Source organism: Nerophis ophidion, linkage group LG07 (genome assembly GCF_033978795.1).
Source record: "Nerophis ophidion isolate RoL-2023_Sa linkage group LG07, RoL_Noph_v1.0, whole genome shotgun sequence".
In the NCBI taxonomy this organism is placed as follows: domain Eukaryota; kingdom Metazoa; phylum Chordata; class Actinopteri; order Syngnathiformes; family Syngnathidae; genus Nerophis; species Nerophis ophidion.
Window position 1 is genome coordinate 37,882,528 of NC_084617.1, and position 17,631 is coordinate 37,900,158.

At 40.1% G+C, this 17,631-nt stretch overlaps 1 protein-coding gene across 5 annotated transcripts in view; it reads right to left on the minus strand.

Annotated features, from left to right (window-relative positions):
* The window catches only part of LOC133556314 (atos homolog protein B), a 105,135-nt gene that overhangs the window by 11,241 nt on the left and 76,263 nt on the right, over positions 1-17,631 (minus strand). For all 5 annotated transcript variants that reach the window (XM_061906123.1, XM_061906122.1, XM_061906126.1 and 2 more), the window contains 4 exons: positions 16,359-17,631; positions 8,126-8,184; positions 7,888-7,984; positions 6,093-6,251 (listed from right to left, as the gene is read on the minus strand). The exon at positions 16,359-17,631 is cut by the window's right edge and continues 15 nt beyond it. In XM_061906123.1, coding sequence (XP_061762107.1) covers positions 6,093-6,251; positions 7,888-7,984; positions 8,126-8,184; positions 16,359-17,519 — 1,476 coding nt within the window. In that variant the 5' untranslated portion in view covers positions 17,520-17,631. The remainder of the gene's footprint in view (positions 1-6,092; positions 6,252-7,887; positions 7,985-8,125; positions 8,185-16,358) is intronic.

Sequence of the window (17,631 nt, forward strand, 5' to 3'; positions counted from 1 at the left end):
AGAAATTCTGTCCATAAAAGTTATGAACAGAATCGGTGACAAAGGACAGCCTTGGCGGAGTCCAACCCTCACAGGAAATGTGTTCGACTTACTGCCGGAAATGCGGACCAAGCTCTGACACTGATCGTACAGGGAGCGGACCGCCACAATAAGACAGTCCGATACCCCTTACTCTCGGAGCACTCCCCACAGGACTTCCCGAGGGACACGGTCGAATGCCTTCTCCAAGTCTACAAAGCACATGTAGACTGGTTGGGCGAACCCCCATGCACCCTCAAGAACCCTGCCGAGAGTATAGAACTGGTCCACAGTTCCACGACCAGGACGAAAACCACACTGTTCCTCCTGAATCCGAGGTTCGACTATCCGGCGTAGCCTCCTCTCCAGTACACCTGAATAAACCTTACCGGGAAGGCTGAGGAGTGTGAGCCCACGAAATGGGATTTTATAATAAATTTAAAAATGTTTATTAACACACACAAAAGTACAGAAAATTGGTACATTCCCATAAAATGTGATTTCATAATAAATTAAAAAATATGTTTATTAACACACACCAAAGTACAGAAAATTGGTACCATTGAGTACCCGTATTGAATTGGTTCAAATGTGATCGGTACACATCCCTATATACTGTACATTCCAGATTACAAGATGCTACTTTTTTCCAATACTTTGAACCCAGGGGCTAATAAAATGGTGCAACTAATTTATGGATATTTTTTTTCTGTAATTGCCATAATGTTTTGTGTTCAACAATTTTCAATAAACCTAAGACTCAATAGCGTGTTATTGTTTAGTGCTATGACGCCATCTTTTGGACGACTTCACTCACTGCAGGTGATGCAAGTTGAAAATGTTCATCCTGTTTTGGTTATTACCAAAAGCGAAACTGTCCAGAGTGTTTCTGCTCAAACTGATTCATCATCAATAAGTCCAAACAACGTTTGTAAGTTTTACAATATAACTAAAACAAGTCATACTTACTAAACCGTCCTATGTGAGATGTCTGTAGAGGTGTTTTCATGCATATTCGTATGTAATGTAATGATGCCGGCGCCGTTAGCATTAGCTAATATGCTAACACATCTACAAGTGTCTATGTTAGTATTATTAACTTACAATAGCGTTATTTTTGTATTGTTTCAGTTTCACAAATGTGTCAGTAAATTCACCAAAACGTCACCGTGGCGTTATTGAGTCTGCTTAGTTGATTGGAGAGATAGCTTACGCAGCTCGTGGGTCCATGACTGTGACTTCTGTTTTGTTTGATCAGCCGTTTTACTGCCGTGTTACAGGTACCGTTTGGAAACATTTAAGGTATGTAAATAAATATTTACAGAATATCTCTGAGTAAATAACTCATTTCACAACATATACATCACCGATTTATAGTCTGCTGCGGCAAATATATTGAAAATTAATGTTTCCTTCCATTTAGTGGGTGGGGCTAATATACTGGTGCACTTAGGACTGCTTGTATCGGACATTATATCAGAGATTTTAGCAGCGAGCTGATATCATTTGATACTTAAAAACGGGGGACAGCTTTGGGAATAATCACTACGTCAAGGTCAAATTCAATAATAGAAGTAGATAAATAAAATAACAATGATTAAATTCCTATTTTGCAGACTGCTAAAACACGGTCGGTGTCACTTTGCCTTCATTCATGGTATCATTGTGTATTCTAATACAAAAGGAACTCCTTTTTTTCATTTTGTCCATCATTCACAATCCTAATGAGAAAAAAGAACGGACGTCTTTCCCTTTTCTGTGCATTCCAGACAGTAAAGACAGCAAGACAGCTAATAATGCAGATAATGGGGATGCTACTATTTTGCCTATAAAGGCCTCTGAAAAACATAACAAAAATACACCAACAACGTTCTATTTAAATGCTGTGACCTGCATACAGTTTTTAGATTGTTCAAATAAATAATAGAATAAATAAGAAATAAATACAATCTAATAAATATAATGTTTACATTCCACACTACAGCAGGGGTCACCAACGCGGTGCCCGCGGGCACCAGGTCACCCGTAAGGACCAGATGAATCTCCCGCTGGCCTGTTCTAAAAATAGCTCAAATAGCAGCTGTAACGCATGTGTCAAATACATACAAACTTTTGCGGAGACTTTTAGGCTCTTGCCTTTCTATTTACTCTTTGCGCACTTTCTAGTCACGTGACCGCCTCAGTCCAATCAGCCGTAGTTATATGCCGGTAGCCGAAAGTGACTGGTATGCTCTTGCTCTGTTTACTCTTCGGGAGCTCAGTGCACCATCCCTTGTCACGATCAATTGTATTTCTGCTCGAGGTAGGTTTTTAATTCTCGTTTTCACCTGAAATATTGTGCTGACAGATTTTAAACTACATGCCTATTTGTATCTTTATAGAGCCGATTTGCAGCGCCGGATTCTTTGTCATTAAGCTGTGTTTGACTGTAGAAGCTGAGTTGGTGAGTCCATAATTATGACAATAGTACTTTAAGCATTAATCTTTATTCATTGCAACAGTCTCTGTGGCATATTCCCAATCGTCCATATAACAGGTTTATGACTTCAATTAATGACTAATGATAACAATTGTGTATAGAATGTACTTTTAAATGTGTTTAGATAATAAGAACATTTAGTGCACTGATTGCTTTGTATAGGTCATAATTAGGCTGCTGATGGTTATTTTATCATTTTACTGCATATTGTGATTCTGATATGTTTATTGATTTGTATTGTACAATATTGAGGAAAGAACCAGAAATTATTGAATATTTATCATGAACACTAATAATATAGTGAATAATATATTATGAATACTTGATCATGCAATTAGTGTTATTTAAGGAAGATAATTTGTGTACACATGGATTTATAAGAATAGTCTTGGCTCTTACACAGGCCAGGCTTCCCTTTTTGATGTCGAGCTAAGGAAAAGAATCACCTAGTCCAAGGATCAGTTTTGGAAAATTCCAGCCAGGAACCTCACCACCTGCTTTGTCTGGGCTGGTAGGAGGCTCTCGAGCCAACCCTTTACAATTTTCACCTTTACCTGAAGCACATGGACTGTACTGCCATCTTTTTTTTCCAAGAACTATTAAGTATTAGCTGAGATTTGAACAAGATCCAGAGACACTGATTTGTTTAAATGGAATTGTATATATGTATATAGTACTTGTGTTTTTCTCTTCATATAACGTTCATGTTGAATGGCCATTCAACTCATTGTGTATATATCTGCTGTCTAGAGGTGTGGGGAAAAGTCGATTCGAATACAAATCGAATCGAATGTTGTGTGATTCATAATCGATTCTCATTTTTAAAAGGATAGATTTTTTTTTTTTTATCAATCCAAACCACTACACAGCAATACCATCCATCCATCCATCCATTTTCTACCGCTTATTCCCTTTCGGGGTCGCGGGGGGCGCTGGCGCCTATCTCAGCTACAATCGGGCGGAAGGCGGGGTACACCCTGGACAAGTCGCCACCTCATCGCAGGGCCAACACAGATAGACAGACAACATTCACACTCACATTCACACACTAGGGCCAATTAGTGTTGCCAATCAACCTATCCCCAGGTGCATGTCTTTGGAGGTGGGAGGAAGCCGGAGTACCCGGAGGGAACCCACGCATTCACGGGGAGAACATGCAAACTCCACACAGAAAGATCCTCAGCCTGGATTTGAACCCAGGACTGCAGGACCTTCGTATTGTGAGGCAGACGCACTAACCCCTCTACCACCGTGAAGCCCATAACAATGCAATTCAATTCCAAAACCAAACCTGACCCAGCAACAACACAGAACTGCAATAAACAGAGCAATTGAGAGGAGACACAAACACAACACAGAACAAACCAAAACTAGTGAAACAAAAATTAATATTATCAACAACAGTACCAATATTATTTATAATTTCAGCATAGCAGTGATTAAAAATCCCTCATTTACATTATTATTAGACATTTATAAATAAAAATAAAAAAAGAACAATAGTCTCACAGTGGCTTACACTTGCATCGCATCTCATAAGCTTGACAACACACTGTGTCCAATGTTTTCACAAAGATAAAATAAGTCATATTTTTGGTTCGTTTAATAGTTAAAACAAATTTACATTATTGCAATCAGTTGATAAAACATTGTCCTTTACAATTTTAAAAGCTTTTTTTTTTTTTTTAAATCTACTACTCTACCAGCATGTCAGCAGACTGGGGTAGATGCTGCTGAAATCCTATGTATTGAATGAAAACAGAATCGTTTTGAATCGGAAAAATATCGTTTTTGAATAGAGAATCGCGTTGAATCTAAAAAAAAAAATCGATATATTATCGAATCGCGACCCCAAGAATCGATATTGAATCGAATCGTGGGACACCCAAAGAGTCGCAGCCCTACTGCTGTCCATCACTAATTCTCTAATACAACCAAACGACAATTCAAGCTCTGCTCTCTCTCTCCGAGTTGAAATGAATCTTCTGTTCCTAGCCTATAACACCCCATATATAAAGATTGCATTGATTTGTAGCACGTATAGGTTACACAACACTTACCAGTGAGCTGCCTCTATTTTTTAAATTGTATTTATTTTCTAGCAAGCTGGTCTCGCTTTGCTTGACATTTTTAATTCGAAGGGAGACAAAACTCAAATAGAAATTGAAAATCCAACAAAATATTTTAAAGACTTGGTCTTCCCTTGTTTATATAAATTCATTAATCTTTTTACTTTGCTTCTTATAACTTTCAGAAAGACAATTTTAGGGAAAAAATACAACCTTAAAAATGATTTTAGGATTTTTAAAACACATATGCCTCTTTACCTTTTCTTCCTATTCTTTCCTCTTCTTTTGAAATCAATGTTCAAGTAAATTTATTTTTTTTATTGTAAAGAAAAATAAATTCATTTTAATTTAATTCTTCATTTTAGCTTCTGTTTTTTTGACGAAGAATATTTGTGAAATATTTCTTCAAACTTATGATTAAAATTCAAATAAAATATTTTGGCAAATCTACAAAATCTGTAGAATCAAATTTAAATCTTATTTCAAAGTCTTTTGAATTTGTTTTAAAAAAATTATTTTGGAAAATCTAGAAGAAATAATGATTTGTCTTTGATAGAAATATAGTTTGGTCCAATTTCTTATATATTCTAACAAACTGCAGATTAGATTTTAACCTATTTAAAACATGTCATCAAAAAATATATATATTTATTGCGGGAAATCATTAAGATGATCAGTGTTTCCACAAGGATAAATATCATTAATTATTAATAATAACATAGAGTTAAAGGTAAATTGAGCAAATTGGCTATTTCTGGCAACTTATTTAAGTGTGTATCAAACTGGTAGCCCTTTGCATTAATCAGTACCCAAGAAGTAGCTCTTGGTTTCAAAAAGGTTGGTGACCCCTGCACTACGGTATATTTAGAAGTCTTTAGATTTTTCAAATAAACAAATACAATGTTTACATTACACACTATGGTATGTTTACAGGTAAAAATATCCAAAATGCTGTACTATTTTGTGGTGATCACTCAGTGTGTGTTGCAATAATAAGTTATAGATTTTAGATTTTTATGAGACAAAAATAAAAAAATCACATCAAAAAATACATAGCGATGTTGACTTTTTGTAGATGATTACAACATAAAAACATATGAATTCAAGTGGTCTGCAGCAGCTGTGGAACGACGATGATGACGAATGTCCGTTTTACGTTTAGAACTAACATGACAGACGTTTCTGTGTATTGCCTTATGTTTGGATTTGTTATAAACATTTTTTTTAAATATTTGTAACCGGCCGTGTTAAATGTGATACAAATTAAAAATCATAAATGGAAAATATGTATTTTTGGAAAATATTCAAAAGGACCAATGAAATCTCTAGTTTGAAAATAATTGGAATTTTCTGTCAATTATTTAGAGGGTTAGGAATTGTGAATAATGGACAAAACAACAGCAGTTCTCCTTTAAAACTGATTATTTTGTACCTTCTTCCTGGATCTCTGTTCTGTATGATTGACAGAAGTTTTACAACAAAAGTTGAAAAGTTATTATTACAATGGTAGAGTTGACTTCACTGACCAGGAAGGGTGAGGGCGCGCTGTGCTCGGATATGTCGTAGTATGTAACCTGTACGGGTAAAGTCACGTGCTGCGGGCAGTAAGAGCCACTGGCCCCGATCTCCGCTGTGAAGCCCTCGATGCAGCCCGATGGTGAGAAGCGGCCCTTCAGCATCGACTCCTGGGACACAAACCACACAGGAAACATGGTCAGGAACAAAGATGACAGAAGCAATAAAAACTACTGTTGCTGCCATTTTATTATTTTTGACTGCAAACTTAAAATGATTACCGTATTTTCCGGACTATAGGGCGCACCAGTTTATAAGGAGCACTGCCGATGAATTGTCTATTTTTGATCTAAGGCGCACCGGATTACAGAGTGCATTTAAGAAGTCATATTATTATGTTTTTTTTCTAAATGTAAAAGACTTCCTTGTGGTCTACTCAGTGGTCCCCAACCTTTTTGAAGCTGCGGACCGGTCAACGTTTGAAAATTTGTCCCACGGACCGGGGTGGGGGGCGTGGGGTTTTCATAAAGAAATACAATCATGTGTGCTTACGGACTGTATCCCTGCAGACTGTATTGATCTATATTGATATATAATGTATATATTGTGTTTTTTATGTTGATTTAACCCGGTTACAAACGGTCCGCGGACCAGTACCGGGCCACGGCCCGGTGGTTGGGGACCACTGGTCTACATAAATTGTGATGGTGGTTCTTTGGTCAAAATGTTGCATTGATGATGTTTTACAGGTCAACTTCAAACCGCTTTCTGACGGTCGCTTCAGGATGCGCCGTTTTGTGGGCGGTCTTATTTACGTGTCTCACCTTCGACAGCGTCTTCTCCCCGTCATCTTTGTTGTAGCGGTGTAGCGTGCAAGGACGGGAGTGGAAGAAGTGTCCAAAGATGGAGCTAACTGTTTTAAGGACATTCAGACTTTACTTCAATCAATAACGGAGCAGCATATCCTCGTCCGTGGCTCACTAGTGCAACAACAACGCCGGAAATGTGTCCCGTGAAAAACCCTCCGACCGGAACGCTCTGATAACTAAAGTTCTTTGGGTGAATAATGTAAACTCACTACATGTTTTAGTGCTTTCATGGCGAGTTTACTGACAGATATAAGTAAAAATTTTACACTACTTTATTTTCGAAATGGCAACAGCAGAGGATGAATGTCCCATTACAAGAAGATAGAGAAAAAGAAGAAACTTATCGACTACAAAGGCGAAAGTGCACACATTTTCAGGACTTATGCAGATCCCAAATACAGATCAGCAGGTACCAGAAGGTAACAAAAGTTTCTTTTGCATAATATTGTGAAACAAAACGCCAGATACGGTAGGTCTTACCTTATACACACATCATAATAATATTCCTATATTGAAGCACAGTACAATCCATAAAGCGGGGCGGTTTCATAGCTTACCAAAGTTGTATTACAACATTTTGATAGATTTTTGAGTGCCGTGTGTAATGTTCTATATTTCCAATGGAACATATAAAATTATGTTGTTTACTTGAGTCATATTGCAGTCTACATGTATCTCTTATTTGTGACTGCCATCTACTGGTCACACTTATCATTACACTATGTACCAAATAAAGTTGCTTTAAGGTCGGTAAGCACAACCAGAATTATTCCATACATTAGGCGCACCTGGTTATAAGGCGCACTGTCAATTTTTAAAAAAAAAGAAAGGATTTTAAGTGTGCCTTATTGTCCAAAAAATATGGTACTTACCCCAGGAATCGGAATCGGATGGAATTTGTAGGTGGCCAAAGATTCCCGCTCCCACTGGTTCTTACCTCAAAGTTGCCTAAAAGTGACCTGCTGATGGAAGAGGAAGGCCATCTGGAGTGGGCCGAAGTCTTGCACTCAGCATGTCTGCCACTGCGCAGCTGCCTGCAGAACACAAGCAGCACAGACCTCAGATCAGTCAGGTGAGCCTCCGCTCATTTCCGACTCTGCATTCAGACACAAACCACATGCACCTGAACACACAATCTTCTCTCTTTTTTGTGTTTTTGTCCCAGCGTCCCTCACCTTTTTAGACGTGCGGCGCTCTTTAGTCGCCTTCCTGACCTGGTGCAGTCTGTGGCACACTAAACACAAAAGGAAACCATGTTGGAACTTTTCGAAACTTGCGTGTATTGAAAGAAAAAAAAACAGCTACAAAAGCAAAAAATCCTGGGGTGTTTTGTTTGTGGCATGACGTGTTGTTGTACTCGCTGGCTTGTTGTAAAAACACCAACAAACGATTACCGCCACATTGTTTTTTTGTCCTGTCCCGCTTCTCAGCAGCAAACAAGGACATTATGTTAAATAAAGTATGCCAATATCTTTTGTATTAGCATGCATGCATGGTAAAAGTGACCCTGCGCTACATCATCGCCGCAACACTTTGTCACCCTGGCCTCATGGTGTTGTGGCCCGACATGTCATAAACTCCCATCAAAGGCAAAGTAGGGTTGTCCCAATACCAATATTTTGGTACCAGGACCAAAATGTATTTTGATCCTTTGATACTTTTCTAAATAAAGGGGACCACAGAAAATGTCATTGGCTTTATTTAAAAAAAAAAAAAAAACTTAGGGAACATTAAACATATGTTTATTATTGCAATTTAGTCCATAAATAAAATAGTGAACATACTAGACAACTTGTCTTTTAGTTGTAAGTAAACAAACAAAGGCTCCTAATTAGTCTGCTGATGTATGTAGTAACATATTGTGTCATTTATCATTCTTTTATTTTGTCAACATTATTAATCCACTTGTTTATTTACTGTTACTATCTGCTTATTTTCTGTTTTTACATGTTCTATCCACACTTTTGTTAAAACGTAATAATCACATATTCTTCTGTTGTTTGATACTTTATATTAGTTTTGGATGATACCACACATTTAGGTATCGATCCGATTCCAAGTAGTTTAAAGGAACATACATTGGTCATATTCAAAGTCCTCATGTGTCCAGGGACGTACTTCCTGAGTTTATAAACATAAAATGAATTTTTAAAAAGGAAAAAAGATTTTGTGACGATAAAAAATATCAACGTTATTATAGTAGTATCGACTAGATACGCTCTTGGAGTTGGTATCATTACAGTGGATGTCAGGTGTAGATCCACCCACGGCGTTTGTTTACATTGAGGAGTGCTATATTTTGTTAGCGGTGACATCGGTGAGCTATTGTATCCTCCTAGGGTGTGTAGTGACGCATGTTTAGCTATTCCTCGCCCTGCAGTGATAATGGTACTTGGAGGAAAATTACTTTGTCGCCATAGAGGCCAGGATTAATGATTTAGAAGTAGCTAAAACACTGCAGACTGCAGATGGATGTTAGCGGCTAGCCAGCTAGCCATGTCCTAAAGCACATCTTCATGGGGGTGTTTCAGTGTTATAACTTCACCTTTGTCTTTAGTTTTTAGGCCAAAATGCGTCTGTTCTCCCTTTTTTCTACACACTGTGTCTGCTTGTAAGTACTCTGTGTGTGTGCGCTGCCGGAGATGCTCCTATGCTCGTAAAACCAGCAATGTCACGACGCGCTGTCATGCCAGTTACAAAAATACATTTTAAAAAATGGGGAAACTGTACTTTTCAAACAGAGTATAGTACCGTTTTTGATTCTTCAGTAGCGTGATACTATATGAGTACCGGTATACTGTACAACCCTCGTATGACGGTCTATGATGACGGTGATGTCATCACTTCCAACCCTTGCGTCCCTTCACTTTTGAAATCGCCACCTCTATTGTCACGCCACCAGTGGAAGCCTGTACTCCGAGCTCTTTCTGGTCTTCCATGTGCTTGCCTGTTGACTTCCAGAACGCGTGTATGAGAGGATGCGTGTGCCTTTGTGTGTGTTTCTGTGCATGCTTTGGAACCCACTCAATCTGGAACAATGGAGGCTGTGGAACATGTCAATGGGCTTCGTTCTGGAGATACTCTTGCTTGTTCCACACAGTTGGCATCTTCCAGTTTGCAATATAATGTAAGTAGGGATGGCTGCCGTCCACTATTGAACCGATACGATACCAAATCTCGATACCAATTTTTGGTAGTTCTGTGTGCTATTTTTTTAAAGTAATATTAAAAAACAAGATGATCCAATTGTTATATCTTCTTTTACATCTGAGTGTGACATTATATGGAAGTACTGTGTTCCAGAAAGATGAACATGTCATGTTGCGCCCTACAATGGGGTTGTACTGTACGTTTTGTGTTTGTTACACACCAGCTGTTTGATTGTAACATTCATCTTGGTTGTAGTATTCATAGCCAAATTTGGAGGCGTTGAAATCGCCATGTATAAATTGCAAATGCTAACAGCAGCCTGTCTATGGCAAACCCAATCTTATCTTCGCGCTAGCATATTTTGAAAGGGTGAAGCCTTTGTAAGTAGGGATGGCTACCGTTCACTATTGTACCGATACGGTACCAATTCCTCATACTAATTTTTGGTACTTCCATCCATCCATTTTCTACCACTTGTCCTGTTTGGGATTGCGGCGGGTCGCTGGAGCCTATCTCAGATGCATTTGGGCGGAAGGCAGTGTACACCCTGGACAAGTCGCCACTTCATCGCAAGGGCCAACACAGATAGACAGACTACATTCACACCAGTGACGTGCAGTCAGGTGAGGTGGGGCCTCACCTGCTATCATGGAAAGAAAAAAATGTAAAAAGAAAAACATTTAATTATATTGTTATATGTATCCAGTGATTATTCTATAAAAAGTTATTTTCCATTTAACTTCTCCAGTTTTAAATTATTTTTTATCCAAAAATCGCTTGATTTTCACATTTTCCGTTCAAATACTGAGAATTACTTGCGGTGAGTCACAGCCAGCTGAGCCTCCCCGTGGATTGCGCAATGACTCGGCTAACTGCTGTCTGCTGTGCAGTGAGACCGTATTGCTATATGAATGATATTATACATTTCCATAGTTTAGTTAGCTGAGGTATATAATGTGCACTGTATTTTATCAACAACTGTAGGTGTGTAACGTATTTCTTGTGCTGGGCAATCATAAAACGGCTCCGAAGACCCACTATGTGAGGCACCTGTTCTCCGGCCTCCTGGTGGTAGAGGGCGCTAGTGATCTGAGAGAACATTCTTGCACTACTCGGCTAGGCCTGGGGACATCTGAAGCCAGTATGTTTTAAAGTTGTCGTTTGCCTGCATATCTTAAAAACAACCGCCCAACATTTTACAACTAATAGGTGCCGACCATCAGGGCCAAGTTACGACGAAAGAGTGTGTCGATGTTGAAATATTAAGCCGAGTTGGTAAGTGAATTTGTTTGCTAATAGTAGCTACTAGTTGTACCCATGTATTTTCTATGGGCGGTTAGCATCGGGTTTTAATCCCGTTTCCTCCAATGTTTCTGATCCGATTGAATTCATATTTATGTCGAGTCTTTATTTTGGGTACTTAAATATGGTGACTGAGTATCGTGGTGCTTTAAGGCCATCTGCATTTTTCATGCTACAGTAAAGACATTGAATAAACACGGCCGCTGGAGCGCGGTTACACCTGTCATAGTGACAACACTGTGTTACACCTGTCATAGTGACAACTGTGTACTGTCGTGTTTGTTATTTTGTAAATACATGTGATTATTTAATAATGTTAATGTTAGCAGTATTATCGCTAATAATGATAATAATAAGTGTAATTTAAAGCTAAAGTACCTGCTACATTAAGTTAAAGTACCAATGATTGTCACACACACACTAGGTGTGGTGAAATTTGTCTTCTGCATTCGACCCATCCCCTTGTTCACCCCCTGGGAGGTGAGGGGAGCAGCAGCGGCCGAGAATCATTTTTGGTGATTTAACCCCCAATTCCAACCCTTGATGCTGAGTGGCAATAAGCAGGGAAGAATGCTGGTATATATGAGCTTTTAAACATATCCCGTTAACTGCTGCCAATCAAATGGTGAATAAGATACTCTATAGGGTTCATATGTTTATAAATCTGACTGTGATGAAGTCAGTGCCTCACCAGCCATGAACCTCACGTCACTGATTCACACACTAGGGCCAATTTAGTGTTGAATTTTTGGTACTTCTGTGTGTTATTTTTTTAAAGTAGCATTTAAAAACAAGATGATTGTGATAACTGTGCAGTCCAGTTGGTACATCTTATTTTCTGATTACATTCAAGTGTGACATTAGATGGAAGTACTGTGTATAACTAGGAAGTGCCTTTTTTCCAGAAAGCTGTACGTGTCATGTTGCGCCCTGCAACATGTTTATACTGTACGTTTTGTGCTTATTACACACCAGCTGTTTGATTGATTCATAGCCAAATTTGGAGGCGTTGAAATCGCCTTGTATAAATTACAAATGCTAACAATAGTCTGTCTATGGCAAACCCAATGTAAATTGGCCGAAAGCTAGCATATTTTGATGGGGTGAAACCTTTGTAAGTAGAATTGGCTACCGTTCACTATTGAGCCGATACGGTACCAAGTCTCAATACCAATTTTTGGTACTTCTGTGTGTTATTTTTCAAAGTAATAATTTTAGATGGCAGGATTGTGTAGGCTATCTTGTTTAACTAGGGAGTGGCTTTTTTACAGAAAGCTGAATGTGTCATGTTGCGCCCTACATATTGTTTATGTGGTATTTTTCTTGCTCATAACACACCAACTGTTTAAATTAACTTCAAACACTAGCATTTTTTTTAAAGGGTGAAGCCTTTGTAAGTAGGGATGGCTACCGTACACTATGGAACCGATACGGTACCAATTCCTGATAGAAATTTTTGGTACTTGTGTTATTTTTTTTAAACTTTAGATGGCTGTACTGTGTAGGCTATCTTGTTTAACTCGGAAGTGTCTTTTTCCAGAAAGCTGAACGTGTCATGTTGCCCCCTACAAAGTGTTTATAATGTATGTTTTGTGTTTGATATTAGTTGTAGTTTTCAAAGCCAAATTTGAAGCCGTTGAAGTTGCCATGTATAAATCGCAAGTGCTAACAGAAGCCTGTCTATGGCAAACCCAATGGAAATTAGCTTCGAGCTAGCATATTTTGAGAGGGTGAAGTCTTTGTAAGCAGGGATGGCTACTGTTCACTATTGAGCCGATACAGTACCAATTCCCGATACCAATTCTGGGTACTTCTGTGTGCTATATTTTTTTTAAGTAATATTAAAAAAACAAGATGATTGTGATAAATGTGTGGTCCTGTTGTTATATCTTGTTTTCTGATAACTTCCGAGTGTGACATTAGATGGCAGTGCTGTGTTTAACCAGGAAGTGGCTTTTTCCCTAAAGCTGAACGTGTCATGTTGCGCCCTACAAAGTGTTAATACGGTACGTATGAACACTTGGCGGTATAGCTAATAGTAGCTACTAGTTGTATAGCGGTATAGCTCGGTTGGTAGAGTGGCCGTGCCAGCAACTTGAGGGTTCCAGGTTCGATCCCCCGCTTCCGCCATCCTAGTCACTGCCGTTGTGTCCTTGGGCAAGACACTTTACCCACCTGCTCCCAGCGCAACCCACACTGGTTTAAAAAAATGTAACTTAGATATTGGGTTTCACTATGTAAAGCGCTTTGAAAAGCGCTATATAAATATAATTCACTTCACTTCACACTACGTGTTGTGCTCATCGCACACAAGCTGTTAAGATTGTAACATTCCTCTTCATTTAAGTTTAAATCGCCATGTAGAAATTGCAAATGCTAATAGTAGCCCGTCTATGGCAAATCCAATGTAAATTAGCTTCGAGTGAGCATATTTTGAAAGGGTGAAACCTTTGTAAGTAGGGATGGCTACCGTTCACTATCGTACCGATACGGTACTAATTCCCGATACTAATTTTTGGTAATTCTGTGTTATTTTTTAAAATAATACATTTACATGGAAGAACTATCTTGTTTAACTAGGAAGTGGCTTTTTCCAGAAAGCTGAACGTGTCATGTTGCGCCCCACAAAGTGTTTATACTGTACGTTTTTTGCTCGTTACACATCAGCTGTTTCATTGTAACATTCATCTTAGTTGCAATTTTCATAGCCAAATTTGAAGGGGTTAAAATTGCCATGTATGAATCACAAGTGCTAACTGCAGCCTGTCTATGGCAAACCCAATGTAAATTAGCTGCAAGCTACCATGTTTTGAAAAGGTGAAGCCTTTGCAAGTAGGAATGGCTACTGTTTACTATTGAGCCGATATGGTACCAAGTCTCGATACCAATTTTTGGTACTTCTGTGTGTTATTTTTTCAAAGTTATAATTTTACATGGCAGTACTGTGTAGGCTATCTTGTTTTAACTAGGAGGTGGCTTTTTTTTTCCAGAAAGCTGAATGTCATGTTGCGCCCTAATTGTTTATACAGTACATTTTGTGCTCATAGCACACCAGCTGTTTGAATTAGATTCAATCAAGCATTTTTTGAAAGGGTGAAGCTTTTGTAAGTAGGGATGGCTACCGTTCACTATGGAACCGATACGGTACTAATTCCCGATACCAATTTTTGGTACTTCTGTGTGTTGTTTTTTTAAATTAATAACTTTAGATGGCTCTACTGTGTAGGTTACCTTGTTTAACTAGGAAGTGTCTTTTTCCAGAAAGCTGAACGTGTCATGTTGCGCCCTACAAAGTGTTTATAATGTATGTTTTGTGCTCATTACACAACAGCTGTTAGAGATTGTAACATTCATCTTAGTTGTAGTTTTCATTGCCAAATTTGGAGGCGTTGAAATCGCCAATCCTATTAGTGGCATGTCTAGGGCAAACCCAATGTAAATTAGCTTCAAGCTAGCATATTTTGAAAGGGTGAAGCCTTTGTAAGGAGGGATGGCTACCGTTCACTATTGTACCAATACGGTACCAATTTCCGATATCAATTTTTGGTCCTTCTGTATGTTATTCTTTAAAGTAATGTTAAAAAACAAGGGGATTGTAATAACTGTGCGGTCCAGTTGTTATATCTTGTTTTCTGAATACATCCAAGTGTGACATTAGATGGCAGTCCTGTGTTTAACTAGGAAGTGGCTTTTTCCAGAAAGCTGAACGTGTCATGTTGTGCCCTACAAAGTGTTAATGCTGTACGTGTTGTGCTCATCACACACAAGCTGTTTGATTATAACATTAATCTTCGTTGTAGTTTAAATCGCCATGTAGAAATTGCAAATGCTAATAGTAGCCCGTCTATGGCAAATCCAATATAAATTAGCTTCGAGCTAGCATATTTTGAAAGGGTGAAGCCTTTGTAAGTAGGGATGGCAACCGTTCACTATTGTACCGATACGGTACCAATTCCTGATACCATATTTTAGTGCTTCTGTGAGTTATTTTTTAAAGTAATAATTTTAGATGGCAGTACAATCTTGTTAAACTAGGAAGTGGCTTTTTCCAGAAATCTGAACGTGTCGTGTTGCGCCCTACAAAGTGTTTATACTGTACGTTGTGTGTTCGTTACACACCAGCTGTTTGATTGTAACATTCATCTTAGTTGTAATGTTCATAGCCAAATTTGGAGGGGTTGAACTTGCCATGTATAAATCACAAGTGCTAACAGCAGGCTGTCTATGGCTAACCCAATTTAGCTTCTAGCTAATATATTTTGAAAGGGTGAAGCCTTACTTTGTATTTGAATGTTTCTACCAGGCACACTTGCTTTGTTGGAGTTGAAAATGGCAACATTACTCAGAGGGAGTTTAACTGAGTTCGCCCTGAGTGCTGCTTGGAGGATTGATTACGAGGAGTGACACGATTGGATCAAACATGCTTTTATTATGTTGTAGTGTGGAAACTAGTCAAATAGAGAACAATGGTAGATATGAAAATCAATAACCTATTTATTTATAACTGTCTGGAATAGACGTATGCTATCTTTAAGTTGAAGTGGAGCGGCAATTGCCTTTTTTTGGGGACACCTAGTGGCCACAATAATTTATTAAATCAAGTTCATTACATAGTAAGTTGAATGATGCAGTCACGTTTGTTACTAGATGCTCTGGAACCTTTGTATGTGTAAGTAATATGTAACTATTTTGATGCTTGTTTATTTTGACAAATGTGCTGTTTTACACTACAATATTGTTCAATGAATTATTACGCATGTCTAGCTTGTGTGATATTGTGTGCTTAGCTGTTGTGTAGCTACCTGTTGCCGGAAGAACTAAAAAAAAATGCAACATTTGACCAACTTTGTAGATTTCTATAATTAGGATTATGAATAGTAATTATTCAAGGTTTGTCATTGTTCTAAACAAACATAATTTACAAAGTGGGCTGCACAATTCAGAGTGGGCGCTGACCTTAGGGCGGTCCCTCGCCGAAGGGAGAAGGTGGTTCCAGTATGGCGCAGCTTTGGCATCTGTGCTGCGACATGAAGCTGGTCCCAGTCCGGGGGCCAGCAGCGACAGCCTGCTCCTCTTGGAAGTGGAAGGTCCCTCGTCCTCCGAGCAGGACTCCACGGCTTCGCTGGGTGACAGTAACCTCTTCTTGGCCGGCCAGGGGCCCGCAGAGAATAGCCGGTGGCCGCTGTTGCTGGGAGTCTTCTCCCAGGAAGACAGTCCGTTGTGGGAGGAGGAGGCAGCCTGGGTTGCGCTCCGCTCCGGGGGAGAGGATTCCAGTCCGACGTCCCACTCCGTGGCCTCTCCCGGTTCTTGGAGTTCCGTGTGGTGCGGGGGGGAGAAGGGCCCAGGCGGGCTCGTGGGGCTGGCAGGACTTGGGGTCTCGTAGGTGGCCATGTCGTATAAGTGCGGGCTGGGCTGTCCTCCGGTTGGGCCATTGCTACAACTCTCACTCCCGGGACTCCCGAGCGAGTAGGTGGGTGTGCGGGCCCCGTTGGGGGCGTCGGCTTTGACTGAGCTTCCGAGAGAATACGCCTGGTCACAGTGGTGCCCGTGAGGGTCACACATTGGAGGGGATTTTTGCGAGAGGGGGACGGGCCTGTCGTGATTGTGCTGAGCTGGACGCCGGGAGGGGTTGTGGTTTGGGGAGAGGGGGGGAGATCTGGGCAGTGCCCCCTCCTCAGAGTCTCTGTGCTCCATTTGTGTGCAAGAATACAGAGAACCAGACCCACCAGAGCCCTTGACTAAGCCCACCCCCACCGCTGGCCCACACAACACTCCCCCCTGGAATACTTCTATGTCAGAACAGTCTGCCACAAGGGGGCGCTTGTGAGTCAACTGGGGCTCCTCCAGCCCCCGTTTCACACCCAAGCGAACAGGCCTCTGTTGAGCATCGCCGTGGGCATCCGTGGTTGTCGAAAACCCGCCCAGCTGAGAGAAAATGGAGAGCTGGTAGACCTTTTGATGGCGCAAGTCCTCCTGGTCAAAGTGCCTGGCGGCCCCTGGTTGAACCCCCGGGTCCAGGCCCTGTGCGGGTGCCGTGGGGGGAGGCAGATCGCCTTCGTGGGCAGGAAGCTCCAGTGGAGCCTTCTTGTGGGACAGCTCCACGTGAATGTGCCGCATGTTTGCTCTGCTGGAGGACCAGAGTACTGTGTGTTCGACGCCAAAGGGCGGAGACGGGTGTGAAGAACTAAAGTTCCTGGTGTGGGGCTGCCATGCGGCTTAAGCAAGACGA